This window comes from Carcharhinus amblyrhynchos, chromosome 13 (assembly GCF_965287045.1).
Source record: "Carcharhinus amblyrhynchos chromosome 13, sCarAmb.v2.hapA, whole genome shotgun sequence".
Taxonomy (NCBI): Eukaryota; Metazoa; Chordata; class Chondrichthyes; order Carcharhiniformes; family Carcharhinidae; genus Carcharhinus; species Carcharhinus amblyrhynchos.
In genome coordinates this window covers 35,081,381-35,107,928 of record NC_137336.1, presented here as the reverse complement: position 1 = coordinate 35,107,928, position 26,548 = coordinate 35,081,381, and the positions used below count along the sequence as shown (strand labels likewise).

General features: G+C 42.6%; 1 protein-coding gene across 1 annotated transcript in view; it reads left to right on the top strand.

The window, feature by feature from the left end:
* Positions 1-26,548, top strand: part of LOC145351837 (A disintegrin and metalloproteinase with thrombospondin motifs 2-like) — a 209,759-nt gene that overhangs the window by 159,930 nt on the left and 23,281 nt on the right. The window contains exons 6-13 of the mRNA XM_080201523.1: positions 1,246-1,402; positions 3,381-3,486; positions 12,022-12,165; positions 13,754-13,886; positions 19,074-19,187; positions 20,645-20,790; positions 21,072-21,247; positions 22,281-22,414. Coding sequence (XP_080057649.1) covers positions 1,246-1,402; positions 3,381-3,486; positions 12,022-12,165; positions 13,754-13,886; positions 19,074-19,187; positions 20,645-20,790; positions 21,072-21,247; positions 22,281-22,414 — 1,110 coding nt within the window. The remainder of the gene's footprint in view (positions 1-1,245; positions 1,403-3,380; positions 3,487-12,021; positions 12,166-13,753; positions 13,887-19,073; positions 19,188-20,644; positions 20,791-21,071; positions 21,248-22,280; positions 22,415-26,548) is intronic.

The following is a 26,548-nucleotide window of genomic DNA, read 5'->3' as shown; positions in this document are numbered from 1 at the left end:
TCCATGTGGAGAAGGTGGCATTCCTTCGTCATTGAGACTCTGTTACTCAAGTGCTGTCCCTCATGTGCCAGCTGTACAGTAGTTCCATTTTGTCCCTCACCATGGTCCCTTCTATGGCTTTAATAGTCATGAGATGACCATGACCATGCCCACCTGCCACATATGGTCAGGAAACCCAGAAACCGCATCCTAATGCTATGGCTCAGTCAAGGAAAAACCCATTCCATGAATGAGCAGGTTACTGGCATTCTGCCAGCCTCCTCTGTGGGCCTGAACATTGAAATTTAGCCTGTAGAAGCTGCTGATATCCCTCTCGCCAGACTAAATGAAAACTATTTTCTCACAGCCCAACTCTTTATTCAGGGGCTAGGTCCTGGCTTCCTTCTACCCTGCCATCAAAAAAAGCCCAACCCCATCTCACCACAGCACTCTGGGTGGCCTCAGCGTAAAAACATTTGTATTGCTGTGAGTACTCTCAACAAAAGCAGGGCTCCTTCCAACTCCAAGGTTATTATGTGTTCAAAGCACTTCTTAAAACCTGAATTAAGAATTTAATCTTTCAACTTCAGCCTGCAATTGGGAACTTTACTAAGAATTGCAAATGAGAAACTTGTGTGTGATTTTCCAATTAGAGTCAAGCACAGTACATGCCAAGACTCTGATTCCCATTGGCAGCAAGTAAGGTTCCAAACCAGGACCTCCATTTCAATGGACTGAACAATTGATCAATTCTACAGTGGGCAGGCTATCTGGTCATCCAGATTATTGCCTGTTCAGTGAAGGCAAAGATTTGCCCCACTTATTTTAAATGCTTTAAATCTTCCATGGAAATACAGGAGAAAAGAATTTCAGCCAAACACATGAAATATTCTGATGCTAGCATCCCACAGTGCTTTCTAGGTGCCAAAATGTCTGAAGCCATACTGAGAATAAGAAGGAGACAGGCAGGCTGGAGTGCTAATCAGAGCCAGATAGAGTATGGAAAGTGGGAGACGAGCAGATTCTTGATTGCACGATGAAAGACAGCCAGAAGTCGCCATGGGAAATAATAAATATATTAAATGTCTCTAAACTCGGATCAAAAATATTCAGTGGAAGTACAAGACAAATTGCTAACTATAAGTTCAGACAATTGTGAGAACTGATGCCACATATTCAATCGTCTCTGTATTGAAGAATGTTCTAATTCTTGCATTGTCGCCAGTTTGAAATTGCACCTAACTTTAAAGGAAATTTTTTTCTTAGTCTGTTAACCTAATTGAAATTGGGAATCCTGCACAAAGTCTGAAGAATGTGTGCCAGTGGGCTTATTCCCAGCAAAAGTCTGATACCAGCCATGCCGAATACCATGACCATGCCATCTTTCTAACCAGGCAAGACTTTGGGCCATCTGGCATGCAAGGTACTGTATTCCATTCAGATTGGGTGAGCCGTTTTATATTGTGCTTAAGTGCATTTATTGATAAATAATCCAGGACATGACATGCTAATTTCTAGTACAATGTTTTAAAAGTACAGGACGGTGTGGGGGTATGCTGGCCTGACTGGACCTATTTGATATTGGGCCTCAGACTTCCTTTACTGATGAGCTACAACTGCAAGGCTGGGCAAAGAACGCTGTTTGAATTTTAGGCTAGCATCAACAACACAGCATAATTCGAACAGGAGAGGGTGATTCGGAAAGAAATGTGAGTGATGGAGCGAGGAAAGCAATTTGCAGAAAGGGCGTCAAAGGAGCAATTAGGGGTGGAGGGGAGGAGGGCAAGGTAGTGACCAGGAGAGCAGTGGTTGGCAGTCAATGATTATAATAATGCAGTCCTACATCTCTTGATTTGAATTCAGATGAGTATTTCTTAACTTGTCCTTTTCGATGTTGTCCACCAAATAGGCTGCACATGGATCTGATTTTCCTTCCTGCAACCGGGGCAAACTAATTTGTAAAACAGGTGTTAAATATGCAAAGGGACATGTGCTTCTTTTGATGTCCATGCTGTTATTGCTGGTCGTGACTGCAATCTGCAAAAGTGTGTTTGTAAACCATGAACTATATTTTACATTTTACCCCAGTCAAATTGGCACGTCATTATCGAGTGTCAAGACTGCTCTGTACTTTCATTTAGTAACTTTGTATATTATGCCACTGTCAGATAGTTACAACGATAACCACAATAAATCATGAGGCTGCTTATGTAACTAGAAATTGCATGACCGTGAACATAAGTGATATAACTGGGCTTCATAAGTGGAATGCTGTGCAGCTTTCACTTAGTACAACTTTCTAAAACCAAAATTAAGATGCTAGATTTTAATATTTGATACTTTCTCACATGCTAATTGCAATGTGCAAGATTGTTTTCTTACAAGCATCAATGCTGCAAAAATTGTCCAGCACATGCGCACATCATCAGCCAGTTTGTCAACAGGATATGTATTTATTTGATTTAATTTGATTTATTATTGTCACATGTATTAACGTACAGTGAAAAGTATTGTTTCTTCCACGCTATGCAAACAAAAGCGTACCGTTCATAGAGAAGGAAACCGGAGAGTGCAGAATGTAGTATTACAGTCATAGCTAGAGTGTAGAGAAAGGTCAACTTAATGCAAGATAAGTCCATTCAAAAGTCTGACAGCAGCAGGGAAGAAGCTGTTCTTGAGTTGGTTGTTAGGTGACCTCTGACTTTTGTATCTTTTTCCTGACGGAAGAAGGTGGAAGAGAGAATGTCCGAGGTACGTGAGGTCCTTAATTATGCTGGCTGCTTTGCCGCGGTAGCAGGAAGTGTAAACAGAGTCAATGGGTGGGAAGCTGGTTTGCGTAATGGATTGGGCTACATTCATGACCTTTTGTAATTCCTTGCGGCCTTGAGTAGAGCAGGAGCCATGCCAAGCTGTGATACAGCCAGAAAGGATGTTTTCTATGGTGCACCTGTAAAAGTTGGTGAGAGTCGTAGCTGACATGCCAAATTTCCTTAATCATCTGAGAAAGTAGAGGCGTTGGTGGGCTTTCTTAACTATAGTGTCAGAATGGGGGAGGGGTTCCAGGACAAGACAGGTTGTTGGTCATCTGGACACCTAAAGACTTACAGACACGCTCTGTAAGTTTTGTTTTGCTATGACAAACACCCTTTTAGGCAAGACAGATTATCTTACAGATTAAAGTAATATAAAATATGACTGGTCTTCGACAGTATGGATATATAAATTGCAGAAACAGTGGCAACGAGAAAGCCCACATTTCTATGCATAAAATTGTGTAAAAAGTCCCATTGTGTAAAAAGTCCCATTTATCAGTGTTGAATTAAGAACAATTGATGTTTCTCAATACTTGATTATGTATTTTTTCAGTGCATTCTTCTCCAATAATTTTCTGTCTTCTACAGGTTATGCCCCAGTTACAGGTATGTGCCATCCCATCCGGAGTTGCACTCTGAACCATGAAGATGGCTTTTCATCCGCGTTTGTAGTTGCTCATGAAACTGGGCATGTGTAAGTGTTAAATCTTATAGTTCCAAAACAATCAAGAAAAACACCAAAACACCAAGATACTGTCAGGAGTAATATTATGTTAAATATTAGATGAGCAACTTTACTGCAGAAAGAGGTTGCCAAGGGAAAAATACAAGGGAATAGATTCAGAGTTATGATGAAAGAGTTGGGAAGGATGAATGAAAGATTGGTTAATAAGGGGTAGGTTCTTTGACAATTTTTAAAGGTGGATGGATGGGTCTCAGACAGGCAGAGGGGTTTTGAACATAGTTCCTTTAGAGTGGGACCGAGTTACACACTTGTTATGAACCTTTACCAGGCTCCCAAGTTTCTGGTAAGACCCAGTTAGGTACCAATAATGTCTAATTTATAGTAAACAAAGTTTGAGATTCAAGACGCTTGCTAATGGAGGAAAGCCACATGATTCCATGAGTTTTGAACAAACAAAAATTAACTTTACTATACAAAGTCAGAAAGATATGACAATACACAATGACTATCTTATGCTCTAACATTCAGGGTTAATATGAGGTACATGTGATTATCAGGCAAACTGTGGTCAAACACACCACACTGCATACTAAATGCACTCAAGACTGACTCAATGAATTTCTCAAAAACATATCCAGGCAGTAGTAAACAGTGTGAATCAACCAATCTGGTTGAAACTCTTGCCTCTGTCATAAGGGATTCCAATCTTCAACTTTGAAGATCCATCATAGAATCAGAAAAATCTGATAGTGCAGATGGAGGCCATTCAGTCTAGCAAATCTACACCAACTCTCCAACAGTGCATCTATCTATCTATCTTGATAGAACTTTTAAATTCTATCAAGATAGATAAGTCGCCGGGACGGGTTGGGATGTACCCCAGGTTACTGTGGGAGGTGAGGGAAGTGATTGCAGAGCCCCTGGCGATGATCTTTGCATCGTCAATGGAGACGGGAGAGGTTCCGGAGGATTGGAGGATTACGGATGTGGTTCCTATTTTCAAGAAAGGGAACAGGGATAGCCCGGGAAATTACCGACCGGTGAGTCTGACCTCAGTGGTTGGTAAGTTGATGGAGAGGATTCTGAGGGACAAGATTTATGAGCATTTAGAGAAGTTTAGAGTGATCAGAAATAGTCAACACGGCTTTGTCAAGGGCAGGTCATACCTTACGAGCCTAGTTGAGTTCTTTGAAAATGTGACTGAACACATTGACAAAGGAAGAGCGGTGGATGTGGTTTACATGGACTTCAGCAAGGCATTTGATAAGGTCCCCCATGCAAGACTTCTTGAGAAGGTGAGAGGGCATGGTATCCAAGGGGCTTTGGCCTTGTGGATCCAGAACTGGCTTGCCTGCAGAAGGCAGAGAGTGGTTGTGGATGGGTCTTTTTCTGCTTGGAGGTCGGTCACCAGTGGAGTGCCCCAGGGATCTGTTCTAGGACCCTTGCTGTTTGTCATTTTCATAAATGACTTGGATGAGGAAGTGGAGGGATGGGTTAGTAACTTCGCTGACAATACGAAGGTTGGTGGTGTTATGGATAATCTTGAAGGATGTTAGAAGTTGCAGTGTGACATAGATAGGATGCAAGACTGGACAGAGAAGTGGCAGGTGGACTTCAATGCGGATAAATGTGTAGTGGTCCATTTTGGCAGGACCAATGGGATGAAGGAGTTCAACATCAAGGGTAGGAGTCTTAGCAGTGTTGAGGAGCAGAAGGATCTTGGGGTCCGGGTCCATAGGATGCTCAAATCGGCCTCACAGGTGGAGGATGTGGTCAAGAAGGCGTATGGTGTACTGGCCTTCATTAATCGAGGGATTGAGTTTAGGAGTCAGGAGGTAATGCTTCAACTTTATAAGACCCTTGTCAGACCCCACTTGGAGTACTGTGCACAATTCTGGTCGCCTCACTACAGGAAGGATGTGGAGGCTATTGAGAGGGTGCAGAGGAGATTTACAAGGATGTTGCCTGGATTGGGAGACATGCCTTATGAAGATAGGTTGAGGGAGCTAGGTCTCTCCTCCCTGGAGAGACAAAGGTTGAGAGGTGACCTGATAGAGGTTTATAAAATGTTGAGAGGAATAGTGGATTCTCGGAGGCTATTTCCCAGGGCTGAAATGGTCACTACGAGAGGACACAGTTTTAAGATGCTGGGAAGCAAGTACAGATGAGATGTTAGGGGAAAGTTTTTCACTGAGGGTGGTGAGTAAGTGGGATCGGCTGCCGTCAGTGGTGGTAGAGGCGAACTCACTGGGGTCTTTTAAAAGACTTCTGGATGAGTATATGGGATCTAATGGGATTGGAAGTTACAGATAGTTCTATGGCTTGGTAGGTATAGATGTGATCAGCGCAACTTGTGGGCCAAAGGGCCTGTTTGTGCTGTAGTGTTCTATGTTCTAACTTACCCAGGCCCAACCCTCACCCCATTCCCTTAACCCCACACATTTACCCCACTAAACCCCCTCACCTACACTCCTTTGGATACTAAGCGGCAATTTAGCGTGGCCAATCCACATAACCTGCATGTCTTTGAAGTGTGAGAGGAAACCGGAATACCCTGATGAAACCCACGCAGACACTAGGAGAATGTACAGACTCCACACACACAGTCACCCAAGGCCAGAATCAAACCTAAGTTCCAGGCGCTGTGAGCTTGAAATTCTCTCCAAAAGTTGCCCCATTAAGGACAGCCTCAATGACAGCCCATCTCATAGGGTTTCAATCTCATCTCCCTGGATTCTGGCCAACCAGATTCCCAAGTCCACACTAAAGTGTCAACCTCCAAGCACAACTTCAGTACTTGGGCCACTATAAGTACAATATTACCACTGCAAAAAAATACCTTGCTCCAATAGCTCTCAGCATAGAGTCACCAATCTTCTGTTGCCTTCTTAGGACAGCCAGGACTTCTCCTGAGCCCTGATCACTGACAATCTGCTAACTGCAGCCCTTTGTCTGTTTAGAGCTGTGTCTCTGCTTCTTTCTTTCTCCATTAATATAACTGGGATCTGTCGCCTCGCCGCCTGCAGCTCCCTGCCCCTCGCCGCCTGCACCCCCACCGCTTGTGCTCCCTGACACCTGCGCCCTCCCGCCCTCGTCCTCCACCATCTACATCCCTTGCCTGGGATACTTGTTTGAAATGGTGCTCTGCTCCTAGTCACATGAGCCAAGTTTTCGCATCATTTCCCTTTCGACATGGTCCTGTCCTTGGCTGAATTGCACATGGGCAGCCCATTTGAATGGAAACTTGAGGTCTGTCAGATGTTGGAATTCCTGACCCACCCTCCCACCCCCTCTCAGTAAATAGATAAGTTGGCTTTCATAACATAGCAATAGTTTAGTGCAGCACTGGGGGGGCAGTCAGATGGCCAGAGACAAATAACTGGAGAAAGTAAGTGAGGCAGAATTAAATTGGGAAATAACACTAAGGTTTTGAAATTTAGTGCATAATGAAGAGGGAGCAGTCTAGGTGAGCAGGCACAGGGTGATTAGCAAGTTGGATTTGGGCAGTACATTTCAAAGACATGAGGGACAGTGATGCAAGGACCATGAAAGACTGGTCTTGAATAGTTGAGGAAATTGAATGCAGAGATGATTAAAGTGTAGTTGAAGTTTTCAGCAGCAATTGTGAGGGTGGGAGACAGGTAACATTGCTAAAGTAGATGTGAAGTTTTAGTGCACTGCTGTACTGCTGATGGGTCTTTGACTTAGCTGAATGCCCCAGCTTTGATTCCATTGAAGGCGCTAGGGATGGTTTAATTTGCCTAACAGGGATGCATGACCAACTCACTTATGCTGCCGATGGGACTCATCCCATGACGGGACAGTCAGTGCGGTTCAAGATAAAAAAATCTCTGTTGCTGAATATCTCAGCAGTTTGAGATCACAGCAATCACCCCAATATGTCATACACTGGTGGAAGACTATGGGTGTGCACCCCAACATTGGACATTCCCGCCCGAGGTCAATCGACCTTTAAATGATCCGCTGAATTTTCTGCCCCAGCCATTACAATTCCCATGGCGGGCAGGGCCAGAAAATCTCACCCCATATATTTGAAATTGAAGGAAAATTCAGTGCTATGTTTTGTAGCAATTTACAGTGCCTATTGTAATTATTAATCACTGCTAGAGTGAGGGTCAATAACTCAATGCCCCCCTATAGGGTCCAATGCAATACAATACATTGTGGGAGCATGTCTGAATCAGAGGCTTGCTTGCACTTATTGGTAACCCGTAACGGACAAGAGCCAGTGAAAATTATCATCTGGAAGTTCCTTTCAAAGCTACACATCATCCTGACTTGTAACTATAATGCCGTTCCTTCAGTGTTGCTGGGTCTGAATCCTGGAACTCTCTTCTTATCAGCACTGTGGGTGCAGTTATACCACATGGACTGCAAAAGTAAAGGTGGGTGGCTCACCACCACCCTCTCAAAGGCCATTAGGCATGGGCAATAAATGTTGGCCTAGCTGGTGACACCCACATCCCGGGAAAATTTCATAAAGAAAAAATATCCAAAAACTCAGATCACTCTTAGTGTAGGTTTCTTCTTTCCGACAGTTCCATTTCAAATGTGAAGCAGGAAAGCTCTACTGGCATGCAAATTCAGGGCCAGCACAGTGGTTAGTACTGCTGCCCCACAGCGCTAGGGACCCCAGTTCAATTCCCAGCTTCAGTCACTGTCTGTGTAGAGTTTGCACCTTCATCTTGTGTCTGTGTAGGCTTCTTCTGGGTGTTCCAGTTTCCTCATGTAGTCTGAAAGGGGTGCTGATTAGGTGCTAAATTCTCCCTCAGTGTACATGAACAGGCACCGGAGTGTGGTGACAAGGGGATTTTCGTAGTAACTTAAGTGTTAATGTAAACCTACTTGTGACACACATAAATAAATACTCTTTAATTAAATAAATAAAATTCATAAATTGGCAGAAGCTTGGTATTTTTTTCAATGTTTGCAGTATCCTTTGGCGTGCTGACCTTTCAGTGCCTGTGTTCAATTGCTTCAGTTTTCAGTGGGTCAGCAGCTTTGCAGAGCTTACCAGCACAATACAGCCAAAGACAGTTAGCCTTGTAGTTCGCTCTGGCTAACACTTAAATATCAGCCAACATGCACCTCATACATAGATCAGCACTTCCACTTCATCTCCCGTTAAACAGCATTACAGTTGCTTTCCATGAAATTAGTAGCATTTACGTAGCGCCTCTCAGGATGCCCTGGAAGACAGTGCAGCTGGATAAGTGCTTTCCATCACAAAATAGAAAATGCTCAGCAAATCCGGCAGCACCTGTGGTGAGAGAAAACAACTAGCATTTCAAACCAAACCCAGAATAAATCAAAGTATTTTTGACGTTTAGGCAATGCAGTAGCCACCTTACATATCGCAAGATCCCAAAAACAGCAATGACCAGATATTTTAGTAATTTTAGGTGAGGGATAAATATTGACCATGGTTCAGGAAAACTCTGAAATTTGCCATGGGATCTTTCACATTCTCCTGAGAGGGTTTTCCCTAAACCGCGCATTTGAAAGCCGGCACTCTCTGCAGCATTCTCTGAATACAATATAAGGTCAGAAGTGGGGATGTTTGCTGATGGCTTCACGATGTTTAGCACCACTTGTAACTTCTCAGGTACTGAAGCAACCCATGTCCAAATGCAGCAAGACCTCAACAATATCCAGGCTTGGGCTGACAAGTGGCAAGTAACACTTGTTGGCAATGACCATCTCCAACAAGAGGGAATCTAACCATTACCCCTTGACATTCAGTAGCATTATCAATTTTCAGTCCCCCACTAACAACATCCTAGGTCATATCATTGACCAAAAACTGATCTGGACTAGCTATATAAATACCGTGGCTACAAGAGCAAGTAAGAGCCTCAGAATTTGACGGTGAGTAACTCACCTCCTGATTCCCCCAAAGGTCGTTTTCCAATCTACGAGGCACAAATCAAGCGTGTGCGTTCTTACTATGCATCTGTTGATTTCCTTGGCATCTATTTTATCTCGTATAACAGGAGCAGTGTCGACAGATTCTTGGGATCTAATGTCAACATATCCTGCATTTCCCAAATCTCAATCATCTAATGCAAACCTATGCATTAGGAGCAGGAGTAGGCCATTTGGCCTTTCGATCCTGCTCTGCCTTTCAGTAAGATCATGGCTGATCTGACAATAGCCTCAACTCCATATTTTGCAAACCCCGGATAACCTTTGAATTCTTTATTAATCAAGAATTGACCTACCTCTGTCTTAAAAATATCCATGGACCCTGATTTCACTGCTCTCTGTGGAAGACCGTTTCAAAGTCTCCTGTCCCTCTGACAGAACGAAATCTCTCCTCATCTCCGGTTTAAATGGAAGCCTCCTTATTTTTAAACTGTGACCCTTAGTTTTCATCTCATTCCCAACCCTATCAATGGTTTGATGTGCGCAGCCCTTGGGAATTGGGATTCCAGTATAAATTGCAATTTAAATGTCTGCCCTGGGTTTGTATGAGATGCAGTGACAGAGTTAAAGGTTGTGTTAACATATGGGCAAACTGTATACGTGAGGCAGCTTGATGGGCAACACTCCTGCATGTTAGATAATGCAGTCTTATCATGCCAGGTTTTATACAAGATGGCATAATTTTCTGCATTTCATTCTGTTTGCAGCAGATTCTAATTTGCACAGTATTCATCCTGGCTGCCACACTCTGCCAGACTTGGTGTATTATCCTGAGGGGAGAGTGTCCAGTAAATCCACTTTGTGAACCAGCGAACAGGAGGCTGGGACTACAGTGCTCCACTACCCACACAAGAGACTGTTTCATGTTTTGACATTGGGATTGCCTTCACTTGCTCTTTGCAGTTTTTTTTGCCAGCCCCTCCTTCAGGCAGCATTTGTAGATGCTGAAAATTATGAGCAAAAACTATTCCCTGTCTTTCTGAAGGCTGGAAGTTTATTGCCACATTTTTACAAAAAAATTTACTCCACTCTTAAAGTTAAAAGCCAATGTGCAGAATGGGCCAGAGAAGCCCAATCAATCTCCTTGCTTGTACCAAGAACAAAATTCAAATTCAATCCAATTCATGGACTCCACAAGAGAGACAATTAAGATCCAAGCTGACAATGTAAGGCATTGCAACCCATACTGGACTTGATCTTAGCCAAAAGGCCAAGAATCCCAAATCAGCCCCTCCTTCACCAAACACAGGGAGCAGACAGTAATTATTTCTATTAGCTAACCTCACTCTATCACTTTCAGGTGAGGCTGCTCCGAGGTGCTTTTTTTTTAAAATTTATTCATAGGTTACAGGCATTGCTTGCCCTGAAGAAGGCGGTTGTAGTCTTTTTAAAACCACTATTCTGCCATTCTCTGTGATGCTGAACAGGAAAAAATGTTCGGAACAGTGTGACATGCAGATGTCAGCCCTCGCCTGAACAATGCCTGGGGAGCTGCCTCCGGAGTTCAGGGTCAAGGCCACTGGCAACACTGGACAGCACATCAAATGAGTGGGGGGAGCATCTTCAGGTGGACTTAACAGATTCAGTATTGTAAAGGTAGTCCTTCTTCCAGCCTCAGAATGTTTCTGGAGATCCATCTTCTTCTTTCCTCAATAGTGGGTCAATGATGTTGGGCGCCTTACCAATAGGGCATCTGGACATGATTGTGGACCACACACCATCCGGGCCTACCCTGTCACTGAATATGGAGTGAAACACCCAGGTGCATAATTAGGATGGGATCAGAAGGTTTGATATGTTTTCCCGCCAGCCTCAGCAGCAGGAAACATTTTCCATTTTCTTGCTCCAGCCATGATGCTGGGTCTCAAAGTAAGAGAATTCCACCTGATGTCTTCAGGAGTTACATTTGCTATTTTCCAATCACATGGAACCTTCCCCAAATCTGACGAGGTTTGGAAAATTAAAGCCCACACACAAACTGTCTCATTAACCACTTCTTTTAAGACTCTAGGATGAAATCCATCAGGACTCAGGGACCTGTCAGCCTGCAGTCCCAGCTCAGAGCCACTTCCCCGGTGATTATAATTTTCTTAAGTTTCTCCATCCTTTCCCTCCCATGATTTACAGCTGTTGCTGTGGTGTTACTTGTATTTGTGAAGACGGTTGCAAAATACTGGTTCAATTCATCCAGTAGGTGGGTCCTTATTTTCCATTATTAACTCCTCGGCCTCACTTTCTATAGAATCAACACTCACTTTGTGAAACCAAACAGCCTTGGTGAGGGGGTTATTGCTGTTGATAGCACCGTCAATAACTCCTTTTATCGCTTTCTTGATGAGGTGTTGCCAATGTCTGAAGTATAATGGTCCAACCCCTGCAGTTATGATGGAAAACCAAATAGACTATATAAGTATTAAATATGAGAACTTTGGACTGTCCGTCATGCCTTAATTTGGTCTTTGCAGTTATTCTTTTAATAGCGAGCATTTGGTTTTTACACATGCTTAAACACTTTGTTTACTAAAAGCCATGGTACACAAATTCAACTTCCTGTTTGTGGTATTGAGCAATCTGATTTTCATTCTTTCCATCTATTAGGTTAGGCATGGAGCATGATGGCCAAGGTAATCATTGTGGCGATGAAATCAAAATGGGAAGTATCATGGCACCATTGGTTCAGGCTGCATTTCATCGTTTCCACTGGTCTCGCTGTAGTCAACAGGAACTGAGCCGATACTTGCAGTGAGTGAACGATTATTGCTGATTGCTGCTGGTCTCCAAGTGAACCAAGTAACAGACATATGAATTTCATCCAGTTAAATGATGAAAGATCAGTTACTATGGCCTAGCTTTTCATATCATCTTTTTGAAGCAAATATTCAGTGTCTTCTGTGTTCTGAAGTATTATGGAGAGATCTTTGCAGGTTGTTGTCCTTCCCGATGCTGTATTTTTGTCTTCAGAGTAATGATACTTCCTGACAAAAAGACAAGTGCAAGCATTCGACCTTCAGTTTTGACTTTTTAACTTGCTCAAAACAATAGATTATGGAGAGAAAAGGAATAATACAAGAACAGTGAGCTTCCTCATGCACTAAGATACTGTTCCTTCATGGTTGGTGGGACAATGCCCTACTTAAGCCCTTTGCGGGTGCTATATTAACCCAAGAACTGCAAGGAGCAGTCAAAAGCCACATAAGAGGATCTGTGGTCCAAAACCTGGTCTGGAGTGCAAGTTATCGGGAACAATTTACGTGAGGAGAGGAAGTGAGGGAGAAACAGAGAGATATAGGGATGAAATTCCAGACCGTGGAGTACGAACTGCGGAAGGTTTGGCCACTAGTGGTGGAGAGATTAAAACTGGGGAGGCACAAAAGGCCAGAATTGGATGAGTGCGGAGATTCAGATGTTTAAGTGAGGTGGAGGAGGCTACAGATTTCTAGAGCTGCAAGAATGTGATGGAAATTGAAAACAAGAATGAGAGTTTAGAAGTGAGATAGTCACAGCCATACGTAGACTGTTGGCCAATCCTATCATTTGTCCATATTTGCTGATCAATTTTGCTCACGGTCAAATATAGGTGTCCTCCAGTAGGTCCAGAATTTGAGTATCATGGCACAGACGATCCACTTTCGGACACGATCAAAATCAAACCAATGCCAGAGTATACCTTCTGATGCTATCTCATTTAATTATCCACACCTCTCATAGTAAGCATGCAGTAGCAGGCAGCTTTATTGTTGGCAGTCTGCCTGACATGATTACAATTAGCTAAGCATAGAAAATGGATCAAGGCCGCGACATTGTTGCAGTTAGAAATCCCATCCTGCTACATCCCGGATGCCTTAAATACCATAGCGAAAAATGCACGCCTTACCTTCTCTAATTTACCTTGAATTATTTGCAGTATGGTTAGCTATTGCTTTGGCCCATTTCAATGACCATTAACAGAAGGGTAGTAATAATCCCTAGGGCTATGGCCCATCTGATGGGACACCTTTCTCATTAAACCTCAAACCCCTATCGAGCTCCAGGAGCACTGTGGATCTCAGATTCCCAAGGCCTGTAGCCCTTGCCTCCACTCAGCACCATTAGAATGTCCCTTGACTGCATTTGCTGGCTAGTTGAGATCCTCCTGGGAGCTGGCACTGCACTTATAATGACCCAACTCCAGAAAGTGGGCATGTTAACAGTGTGGTAGGAGCAGAAAGTGGAGAGTGCCGGATATAGTATCTTTATTGCCAAGGGTTGAAAAGTTGCTTGGATTTTTTACATCTTTTGGCTAGGCGATAACTTTGAAAATAACTTGTTTGAAAATATTTTTCCATTGCAGTTCATACGACTGTCTACGCGATGATCCATTTGAACATGATTGGCCATTGTTACCACAACTTCCCGGCATTAACTACTCTATGAATGAACAATGTCGTTTTGACTTTGGAGTGGGGTATATGATGTGCACAGCAGTAAGTGTGATCAAAGCTGTTTCAGAGCTGCAGAGCGTGCATTAGATACACAGAAATGGGCATGTATAGAATAGAATTTCTTTGGACGTTATTTTTTCACTATACTTTCCGTATAAACCTTGATTTATGCCAATTTTCCTCTAATGAGACCAGGAGAAATTCTAGACATGTTAGTATATGTATACACACACACAACAAAATAATTCAAAAGCACAATTCAGGAGAAGCAGATTAAAGTATTCTGAAGACGATGCCAGTTCCTGTTATTAGTATAAGTTTTATTTATTCCAATAAGTGTGTTTAAACCAGTAAAATAGTCATGGTATCCAGGATGCATAGGAGCTATTTCATCCAGTTTCTTTAATGTTTTCCTTGATTTGGAGGATGCATGGAATTGTCAATATGTGCAAGGCAGCTTTCAAAACATTTATATTTTTCCTCTTAAGATCTGCAAAAGTGTTTGGAATTCCCTGTGCAAATTCATATAAAATGAGAGGAACATAAGTGGGGTGATTATCCCAAAAAAATTCTAAGTGGCGAATTTGAATGGAAACTATAGTAAATCCCGTAGGTTTTTTTCAGTGGGAGTTCTAAAATGAATCTCCCACACTCTGTGCACTGCAGGGTGCACTGGCATGAATTGTGTGAAAGACTAGGGTGGGGCTGAACTGCCACTGTCCCCCCCCCCCCCCCCCCCACCCAATGGCCAGCCTCAACCACTGGTCTCCCTCCCTCTGCTCGCGATCTTTAGGCAATGTGGCAGCAGGACCCATCCCCATCAGGCCCCATCCTTTGGCACTGCCCTATGGCTGGCAAGAGTGGGTGCAGGTAGTGTAGGAAAATGAAGGCCCCCTCGAAGTTGGGGCACTTTTCCTCCCAGAACATTGGAGATTCGGGACACCCAGTCATCTCTTATATGTCCCCACCTCACCTTTGATGCATGTAAATACTTCTGCTCCCAACCCATCTGGCCATCCCCAGGACCCCTGGGACTTCCCTCCAGGCAGAACACTGCAGTAGCACTTCTAGTCAGATTGGCTGACATATCTCACGGGTGGGACTTCCTTTTAAGGGCTGATGGAGATCCAGCCCACTGCCAGTCAGCACTCAATTGAGCCTTAAATGGCGGTGGGACGGAGAGAGTAGGCGGTTGTGCATTAGGCGCCAAATCTCAGAATGGCGAATGCCGATTGCTCGCCATTCTTAAAATCCTACCCTAAATTACAAACTTGTACTCAATAGGAAATGAATCTCGAATCAAAATCAGCAGATTTCTGCATAGTCATTAGTCACAATTTTTTTTGCCGTTCATATCCTTCAGTAATTTTCTGCATACTTTACAGAAACATAAATAATTCTGTGCATATCTTTAATGATCAGAACATTATTGGGAGGCTATTTTGAGCCATTATTATAACCAATTCTTCAAAACCATGCTTAATTTTGATGTGAGAATATTACTGCAGCTCCATTTGGAAGGAAATGCAAGATTATACCCAGCAGTCTTATGAAATGTTAAAATTAGAGATATCAATATTTAACTTTCTAAAATCTATAATTAGTGACATTCAGTGCTAGACATTTGCAGAAAGCTGGGGCATTGCGTTTCACGATGTTTGAAGTGTGGATCAATCCCACTGCAACAAATTAACCACATTATCATTCAAATACAAGTTAACTATCCAAAAACTCTGCACACTTCAATATTTAGGGAGTGAAATTGCTTCCATCAATGGCTATCTCAATAGTATCCAGTTTTGTATTTTTAGTAAATAATGCACATGAGAAATTTTATATCCTTAGGTTACTGTTGAATAAAAGAGAGATGCTATTGAAGATTGTGGTCGTGCACTCATCTGGACAGATGCAAGAATACCGAATTTCAAAGAAATTTTTATTACACAGGAAAAATGTGCTAATTGGTTGCAAATTCAATTCTGATCACACTGTCATGAAAAATGCACCTGGGAAATATTGTTCCCCATGCTTTTGTTTAATTAAAAAAACAGACAATTGCCTGGACATGTTCCTTTTGCCTGGATAGGACAAATCCCTGTGTATGAATATCCAGCTAGATAGAAAACTGCTACATTTCATTCAAAACAAATTTCCTATGGAGTACAAGTTTGTAATTAGCCTATTCACAATCATAATTTGGTCTGAAATGCACACGCATTGCAGTGTAATTTGACAGTGTTCAGGAGTGAAATTAATTTGCTCCAAATGACGAGGGATCTTTCAGACCTGTAAGTGTCCAACATATCTTCATTGCAATTTAGTGCTCCCTTGGCATTGTTCCAATAAGATACACTAGAAATTGTAAGTGAACCATAATGAGAGCCCAAATGATTGTTAAATTGATTGGTAGTGTAATTCTTGCCACATTTGTTCAGCAAATGCCGTCAAATCTTTGAATCACAACTAACATTAGACATTATGGCCTGAATTGTGTTGAATTCGCGTGAAGACTGGAATAATTCACGCTTTTTTTTCAGTGGGAGTTCGGAGAAAAATCTCCCACATTCTGTGCAATGCAGAGGCCACCAGCGTGAATATCATTAAACTTCTGGGGGTGGGGCCTATTCATGCTGGAAAGGCTGAAATCTGTGCGCAGAGCAGGCCGCTGTGCATGTGCTGATCTGCCAGTGCCGAGATCATGCATGCGCAATGGACCCGCACTGATGACTCCTGATTGCTGGCTAGTTCAATCTTTGGCCAGCCCCGCGACCCTCGCATCACTGGCTTTCTGCCCACCCATGGCCCATTCGCTGGTCCCCAGACCATTCCTGGGTCCAGCTCCAACTGCCTCCCACTGGCCCGCTACAGTCTCCAGTCCCCCATCCCCATTGATTTTCTCCCCCGCCTACAATCCTGACCGCCCTCATAGTACTGACCCCGCCACCCCAGACTGCCCCAATAGCTGGCCTCCCTGTTTTCCCCCATTAATCCCTATGCGAAATGGCAACGGAACCTCCATAGATCATCCCTGGAGACCCTGTCCCTATTAGTACCCCCTGGAAGTTGGCACTTACCCTCTTGGACAGTGCCCAGGGCGTAGTCTAGCACTGCCTGCCACCCGACCCCCTGTGGGACCCGATTTCTCCCCCTCCACTCCAGTGCGGTCAGCCTGCTAGTGGGGAGCCACTGTAAACCTGATGGAGTGGACCACCTCGGTGGAGGGGGATGCTAACGGGCCCGGAGACTTCAGTTCCAGGCATGCTAATCATTTCAAAATTATATTCAAATGACCATTTAAATGGTCATTGCGCCTGCCCGCCGATTTCCGGCTTGGAGCAGACACCACTGGAAATCCGACACTGGGAGATGCAAGCAGGGTGCAAAAGCTCATGTGAACCCCATGAATCAGCTAATGCGACAATCTTCCGGAAGACGGGAGAATCGCAGCCTATGTTCTGAGTTTCACAAACACGCACTGGTTGAGTATGGTCAGAAAGTCTATCTACTGTGAACAGCCAAAAGGACATGCTGTTTGATATGTTCCTCCAGGCATTGGAATATGTAGCCTGTATACCTGGCATCACACGGGCACTGAAGTTCATGTCCACATTACTCATTTGTGTAGTGGGCAGAATTTTTTTTGGTTTGACGATACTATCCTACCACTTGCATTGCTATTGCATAGTAGTAACGTTAAAGAGTTAACTTCACGGCGTGCTCAAACCTTTGAGATACTTCAACCTTCCAGGATAATTTGAGACAGACCAGGCACTTTACAGGTGGTCTTGATCCATGATTTGTGAATATGTGTTATGTACGGCAAGCAATAATCTGACCAGGGTAAACCATTATCCCGTAGGATAGCTTTGGTGCATTCTATTTTGGCATCAAACATACACAGTGAGCAAATGTCTCGGGCCCTATTTACAGGATTATCAGTGAGGGCAATCCTGTTGCATGTGGAGCTGTAGTGATCCCAACGGACCAGTGAAGGTAGGCTTGCAGTAGATAGTAGCAGAGAATGCATTTGAGGATTTCTTAACCTGAAGATCAAGGAAAGGGAACTCATCAGACTATTCCATTTCAAAGGTGAATTTGAGCATGAGATGGAAAGTATGAAGAGTGTAAAGAAATTTTTGCATGCAGCTGCAGATTCAAATATAGCAAATGTATCGCCTACATATTGGAAATATGCAACAGTAAGAGGCTAGGTGTCATTCTGGGAAAAACGTGCATCTTATGGAAACCAACAGAAATGTTAACAACATCTTTGCATAAAAAGGATTCCATGGCAACACCATCTGTTCAGGCTTATATGGTGTCAGTAAAGTTAAACTCAACTGTGCAAGTTGCTGAGTTCATAAGTTCAATGAATGCAGCTTCAAAAAATGGCAGCGTGTTTAGATTGTTATGATGTAGTGATTTGGAGCAAATGTTTAAGTCTTCCTTGAGCAGCACATTAATGAATGGACTCACAATGCTGAATGAGCAAATGGACTGGCATTGCTGTCAATACGGAGGTCACATATAGTCTTTGTGAAGGTGAGGGAACCCTTCACCATGTTTGCTGAAAGTTCACTCAGAACTGACGGTAAAGTTTTAAGTTTTTTTGAAGTTTATTTATTAGTGTTACAAGTAGGCTTACATTAACACTGCAATGAAGTTAATGTGAAAATCCCCTAGTCGTCACACTCTGGCGCCCGTTTGGGTACACGGAGGGAGAATTTAGCATGGCCAATGCACCAATCAGCATATCTTTTGGACTGGGGGAGGAAACTGCAGCACTTGGAGGAAACCCACGCAGAATCGGGAAGAATGTGCAGACTCCACCCAGACAGTCACCCAAAGCCGGAATTGAACCCGGGTCCCTGGTGCTGTGAGGCAGCAAAGGACAAAGAAAATTATAGCACAGGAACAGGCCTTTCGGCCCTCCAAGCCTGCACTGACCATGCTAAAACACCTTCCCTGACCAGGAATCGAATTCAGGCCACAGCGGTGAAAGTGCCGAATCCTAATCACTAGACCACCAGGGAGTACGGTGCCAACCGCTGTGCCACTGTGCGGTAGCACAGGATTTTGAAAGAAAAATAATGAGTCATGGTTAAACGTGCTTTACATTTTACATCACAAAATTGACTTTCAATATTTTACATACTATTGTTTATTATGTGACTTTATTTCAGAAGAAAAGTAATATGCATAAACATCTGTTTATCTTTATGGTTTCAGTTTCGCACATTTGACCCCTGCAAGCAACTGTGGTGTAGTCATCCTGACAATCCATACTTCTGCAAAACAAAAAAAGGACCTCCATTGGATGGGACAATGTGCGCTCTAGGAAAGGTAAAGTCATGCGACCTGTTAGATGATGCGAGATCTAGGCTCTTTTTTTAAACAGATAATTCTGTTTTCTTTTCCCTGACAGTAGCAGACAGAGAAACATTGCATTGATGCAGCATAATAAAAGTATGAAAAGATGGCATTGAAGCCAAAATGAGCCTGATGAATACATATAGATAACATGTGACAAGGTAACAAATAAACAATGAATAGCTGTAGCCAATGTTCAGCCAGTGTTCAAATAGTTCATTAGCACTATCTGTTTTTGGCTCTTGCCCAGAGTATCTGGGTAATTTCACTACTCTGTTCCCAAAGCCGTCAGAAATACACATTTTTACTCAGAAATGGGATGTCAGTAACTGATTTCTTTTATCTTCACCACTAACACGATCCAATGGGACGACATTGAATAGAGGAAAGGAATTACATGGCAGGAATATCCTCAAGGAGATCTGTGAATGTGAATCGCTGTAGCAAACCTAATTTGTAACTGTTATCCAAATCCTGAGGTGAAGTTTCTGTCTCAAAATCGCTACTGTTTAAGCTATCATATTTTCTAGTAAGTGCTTTGGAGTTTATGCCGTATTGTCCAGTTTCGTTCTATTATTGTCACTGTATTCTCCCTTTTTTTGCCAGTAGTGGATATTGTTGCTTTTCTCATCCAGGGTGCTGAGTTCATTCCAACTGTGGTGAAGCTCATGCTGCAGGATTGACAATGCAATATAATCATTGGAATGCCATCCGGCTTCACTTATTCAATATAACAAATCAGGAGTGATTCTGTTGTGCCCAGTGGGCTGCCATGCTAACCGGAGCACATCACAGCCCATGATTTTCCATCCGTTAAAACAAATGAATGAAAATAGGAGTAGCTATCATCAGACAGACCATTCATTCCGAGAAATGAATGCTAGCAATTCATTTCCTAGCTGTATCTGGAAATGGAAATAGATCCTCAAGTGGATCTAAAGAAGAAGCAACAGTAATAATGTGATGGCACATGCCTTTCTTTCCCCGCTTGAGGTTCTTTTCCTCTTCCAAATAGCAGTCAGTGAGAGGCTTCATGCTGAGCGCTGGTTAGACGTTGCTCATCAGAGGTTGCTGTCAGTAGTAGTACTAAGGGAAAATTCCTTTGCAGAAAAATGATGACTGTACTTTTATATCCAATCACAATTTCAAAATGAGACAAAACAATTTTTGTGGCACTCCCTAATTCAAATCATTTTCACAGTCCTAATTGCACAGAATTTGTGCATAAGTTTTGTGCTCCTTGCACTACTCAGGTGCCTTACAGTACTGAGCCCATTGTCCAGAGTATAAGCCTGATCTCTTTGCACTTAACAATATGGAGCACCCACTATCTGCCCCAAGCTATCATCTTGTGAGAAAGCATGTATGTCTTTGAATGGAGTAAGTTAATAAATATATCTTAAGGTGTGTAATTTTCTTTTGCTTTCTAGCACTGCTTTAAAGGTCACTGTATCTGGCTAACTCCTGACATATTAAGACATGACGGAAACTGGGGGGTGTGGAGCAAGTTTGGATCCTGCTCTCGAACCTGTGGAACTGGTGTACGCTTCCGGACAAGGCAGTGCGATAACCCATTGTAAGTACCGTTTTGATACAAATGACTTGTCTACTGCATATTACTCTGCAACTGGAGATTCTGGAGAGAACATTTGAGATTTCATTTTCCGTGTGGGAATGACTTCATGCACCGGTGAGATTTAGATGACACGTTTCAAAGTAAAGATGTGATTTATATAACCAATCCTGTGGTCATTTATTTTGATGGCTTGATTAAGTCAATAATATTTCACAGCTACAGGTCAGTAAAATTAGCCTTAAGTGTCCCGGTATATCGAACTGTTTGCTTTCCTTCTCCAGACCTTCCAATGGTGGTCGAGAATGTTCTGGTCAGAGCTACGAGTATCAGCTTTGTAACACAGAAGACTGCCCAGAGCATTTTGAAGACTTTAGAGAACAGCAGTGCAGGCAATGGAACAGCAACTTTGAATATAACCACACCATGCACCAATGGCTGCCGTATGAGCATCAGGACCGTAAGAAAGCTTTCACATTTTCTGGACCATGGCATTTTAGTTTTACTCAATGTTCCTGATATGCTACCAGTTAGCAGATACACAAAGGAAAAATCTTGGCCAGCCCTATGTACAAAACCCAGTGTATTTAATATGCGCTGTGTGTACTACAAAATTGAATTAGATTATCATGGTGGATTCTGAAAATCCCCAGCTGCAACCTTGAACACATTCACCAATGCCCTTCAGCACTGACCACATTGGATATGATGTGGAGATGCCGGCATTGGACTGTAGTAAACACATTAAGAAGCCTCACAACACCAGGTTAAACTCCAACAGGTTTATTTGGTAGCAAACATCACTAGCTTTCAGAGTGCTGCCAAAAAGGAGGCAGCGCTCCGAAAGCTAGTGGCGTTTGCGACCAAATAAACCGGTTGGACTTTAACCTGGTGTTATAAGACTTCTTACAACATTGGATATTGCAGGATAAGCTGGATTTGCGCAGAGCTGATGGATGTCCAGACCGCTATTGATGACTTTCTAGTGCCTTCTTTTCATTCGTTCATGGGATGTGGGCATGGCTGGCTGAGCCAGCCTATATTGCCCATCCCTGAGGGCATTAAAGAGTCAACCACGTTGCTGTGGGGCTGGAGTCACAAGTAGGCCATGGTATTTGGGTAGGTAGGTATGCAATATAATTATTTTTTTTCTACTCCCCATTTGTGGGACATGGGCTTCACTGGCTGGCCATCATTTATTACCCATCCCTAGTTGCCCATGAGAAGGTGGTGTTGATCTACCTTCTTGAATCGCTGCAGTTTAAGTGCTGTGGGTTGACCCACAATGCCATTCGGGAGGGAATTCCAGGATTTTGACCCAGCGACTGTGAAGAAATGGCAATATATTTTCAAGTCAGGATGGTGAGTGGCTTTTGGAGGGAAACTTGCAGGTGATGGTGTTCCCATGTATCTGCTGCTCGTCTTTCTAGATGGAAGTGATGAATTATACATGGCGGGTGTTTGTATGTAATATAATGAATATCTCTCAACAGCTGAACAAAGGTGTTTCCTCACCTGTGAATCAAAAGAAACCAGGGAAGTTGTCTACATGAAGCGAATGGTGCATGATGGAACACTTTGTTCTTACAACGATTACCATGACATTTGTGTTCGAGGTGATTGCGTGGTGAGTGATATGATTGCTGTATTAATGTAGAGATAAAGTTGCAATTTTTTTTCTTGGATTCTGTTAAGCATGCATTCTATCTGGCCCAATATGTGCTCAATAACTTAAATAGATATTAATATTGTAGATACACCTCAATCTTATAAAAGTCATATTTGATAAATGAAATTTTACTGAAGATAAATATTTTAAGCTTTCCATTTTATTATCTGTATGTGCTGTTAACATAAACAAGGGTGGCACAGTGGGTCAGCACTGCTACCTTACGGCGCTAGGGACCTGGGTTCAATTCCAGCCTCGGGCAAATGTCTGTGTGGAGTTTGCGTGCCTTCCCTGTTTCTGCGTGGGTTTCCTCTGGGTGCTCTAGTTACCTCCCACAGTCCAAAGGTGTGTGGGTTAGGTTGATTGGCCATGCTAAATTGCCTCTCAGTGTCAGGGGAATTAGCAGGGTAAATACAGGGATAGGGTCTGCGTGGGATTGTTGTCGGTGCAGACTTGATGGGCCAAATGATTTTATGATTCCATAATTCTAAGAAGCCTTCTATTTAAAAATCATCATCTACTTCTTCTGTGGCTTTCCTCACTGCGAACCAGAGGTTTGGTAGTTCATATGATGAAATGCACAACTTGCTGTGTAACAACAATGGAACTACTTTTTCTCCCAGATTCAGTTATAGGATCATTAGCATGACACCTGGTTAACGAAGGTTATTAAAAGGGATCATTGTTCACCACTGCAGAGAAAGGATGATGAGAGATTCTTCAAAAGAAGGGCCTGTCTTATCAAACGGGTTGAATTCTTTAAGGAGATTCGTAAATCGACAGATGAAGAAAAGACATTGGGGTGAAATTTTAAGTCACACCACTCTAGAATGAGGTGGATCCCTTGCAGATGTTTACTTCATACTCGGGACGCTTCCCAAGTGTCCTAGCATCCTGGCGTCCCTACAGTGCAGAATGAGACTGTGTGGCCTGCATCGACAAATATCCCACCCAGACCCCTATCCCCGTAACTCCAATATACCCTGTTAATCCCCCTGATTGTAAAGGGCAATTTAGCATGGCAGATCAACCTAACCCACGCATCTTTGGACTATGGGACGCAATCAGAGCACCCAGAGGAAACTCACACTGACGCGGGGAGAATATGCAAACTCCCCACAGTCAGTCACCTGAGGCCGGAATTGAACCTGGGTCCCTGGCGCTGTGAGGCATCAGTGCTAATCAGTGTGCGAGGCAGCCTCTGCCATGTAATCTAAATTTCTGGCTTTATCTGAAAGTGCCATAATTCTTTTCACTCCTCCTGTTTTTCCTCCCGCTTCAAAGAAAAACCCTGTTTAGCCATTTTCTGTAGAAAAATACAAGTAGTTATTTTGGTCAGGTTCCTGAACTGCAGTAATGCAATATCAGCAGAGGAAGATTTCACACAACTAAAGTTAGTGTTTTTCAATCATTCCAAATACTTTCTCTGTATACTGATAAAATGAAACTAACTAAAATAAGCCCTCCACATATTGCCATATAATATATGCACACCATTCTGTCAACAGTCTGCTTGGAAGATTGTGCCAGTTTTTAGAGCAGAGAGCCAAGGAAGTAGCGCTCTAAAAAGCGTAAAACCACAGCATTTTTAGTTATTAAAGTCAGGAGTAAAATAATTCCACTAACTCAAAGTTCTCGGCAAAACTAAGCCCATAAAAAAAATCTACTTTTTTTTTTGAACATTGGATTTGGTCCATTAAAAATTCAGATGGGATTTAGAATCATTTTTCATCTACAGAACTTTACTTGTGGGCCGAAGGGCCTGTTTGTGCTGTAGTGTTCTATGTTCTAACAGCTTTGCCACAAGAATTCAAGGGTTATAAGTTAGCCTGGGCCCACACACCCTCAACAAAGAAGTCAGGCTGTTCTGAAATTGGACCTCAGGTCTCACTTCACTTAAACAAGACTGGAAGATGTGGGAGCAGAAGTAGGCCATTCAGCCCAACAAATCTACTGCAGCATTCAATGAAATCATGACTGAACCGAAATAACAATGAACTCTACTTTCCTGCCTTATCCCCATAACCCTTAATTCCCTTACTGATTAAAAATCTGTCTATCTCAACCTTGAAGAGTCTTACTGATCCAGCCTCTCTAGCTCTCTGCAGTAAAGTATTCCACAGATTCACTACCCTCTGAGAGAAGAAATTTCTCCTCATCTGTGTCTTAAGTGGGTGACCCCTTACTCTGAGATTATGCCCTCTGGACCTAGGCTCTTTCACAAGGAGAAACAACCTCTCAGCATCTACCTGTTAACTCCCCGAGAATCCTCTATGTTTCAACAAAGTTGCCCCAATTCTTCTAAACTCAAATGAGTACTCCAACCTACTCACCCTTTCCTCATAAGAAAATTCCTCCATACCTGGGATAAACCAAATGAACCTTCTCTGAACTGCCTCCTATCCCAATATATCTTTCTTTAGATCAGGGGACCAAAACGGTAAGTTGTGGGGAGGTTGTCCCACCTGCACAGGCAGCTTGTCCCATAAGAAAAGGTAGTTTTGGCTTCCTTACGGTGGCACTGAGGTAAGTTCAGGGTGGTGGGTTGAATCACGTAATGGTGGGAAGGGGTTGGCTTCCAGGATTGTGGGGTATGATTCCTGTTCCTCCCTTTAGCTCTACAGAAAATTTAATTTTAAAATGTGTCCAACATTCACCTATTTTTGGCAGCCAAAGTAGCTACTGAAGAATCCTGAGTGAGACAATCCAATTCCTGACTTTGTCATGAAGAACTAATTTTATAAAGGGATCTTAAAACTATATTTGGGCCCTTACTGTTTAAAGAGCTGAACAAAGGTTTTAGGCATGTATCTGGTTTGTTGACATAAATTGGGTGCATGGCATCTGCTTAATTGGTATGCTTTCAGCAATATTGTACACTAGATAAAAGTGTAACGCGAACCTCTTTCAAATTCTTGATGTCTGCCTTTAGGCTGCTTTTTCATGTTGGCGTGGCATCATGATTTTTACAGGAGAGGTAGCAAGAGAGCACACAAAGGAAAGGAAGACAATATTGACTATCTTCTTTCTTTAATATATTTCTTTGCTCACTTTAATCCTCTGATCAAAATTTTTAGGGGTTGACAGCACTTTTGGATGAGACAAGGTCGTAGTTAGGTCAGTCCTCTTAGTTCCAGAAAGACCTTCGAACAAGTTTGAGTCTTGGATGTTATCTTTCCAAATCCTACAAATTGATCTACTTTTTCTGATAGGATACAAGACCACACAATCCCACAAAAACAGTCTTGCTTTATTTTTAGAATTGCAATATTAGCTTAGTGCTGCCACGTGCAAATGTGAAATGTTTAGTATACCACTATGAAGCTCACAGTTCACTCATTTTCTCAATGGGTCCACACCAGGACTTTGACTGTAAGCTCTTGTTAGTCAGACCTAGATTTGTACAGTACCTAAGAACGCATTCACATTTTTTCCTTGAATATTTGGAAATTTATAGATAGTCTAATGCCAACTGGGACTTGATTCCAAAGCACAATATAAAGGCTTGCCAATATTTCTTTTTTCTCAAAAACGTTTCATGGGAACTGGCCTTATGAGGCAGCTAGAAAGATGATCAAATAGCAGGATGAAGCAGTATTGCTAAAATGTCAATGCTTAAAGTATTGATGCATTTTTGTATACTTCCTTGGATCCAGCCTGTACTAATTTGACTGGGAAAATGTTCCATAGTTCTGAGCTCAGCAGTTATATAGGCAATGGCCTTTGCATGAGTAGATCCCAGTGAAGTGAGGAATCTGCATGAGTGTGCTCATTAACCAGCTGAGAATTTAAGCTTATTTTTATTTCTGAATATGTCCCTGATTAGTGATTAAACTGACATATGTACCATTGCATATGTACTTAGTTATTTGAATAAATCACCAAAATATTCAACTCTACTGGGTAATAGGAAACAGTCTGAGGGTATTCACCTCCCATATCTTTACAGATAAATTGGAAGAGTCATGGGAGTTGGAGAGGAGTCCATGAATGTGAAATTCATTAGAAAATGATTATCTAGTTTTATCATCTACTATTTCTAGCCTAACACAGGGGTAACTGAATCTCAGCGAGTATGTCTTTGACATTAAC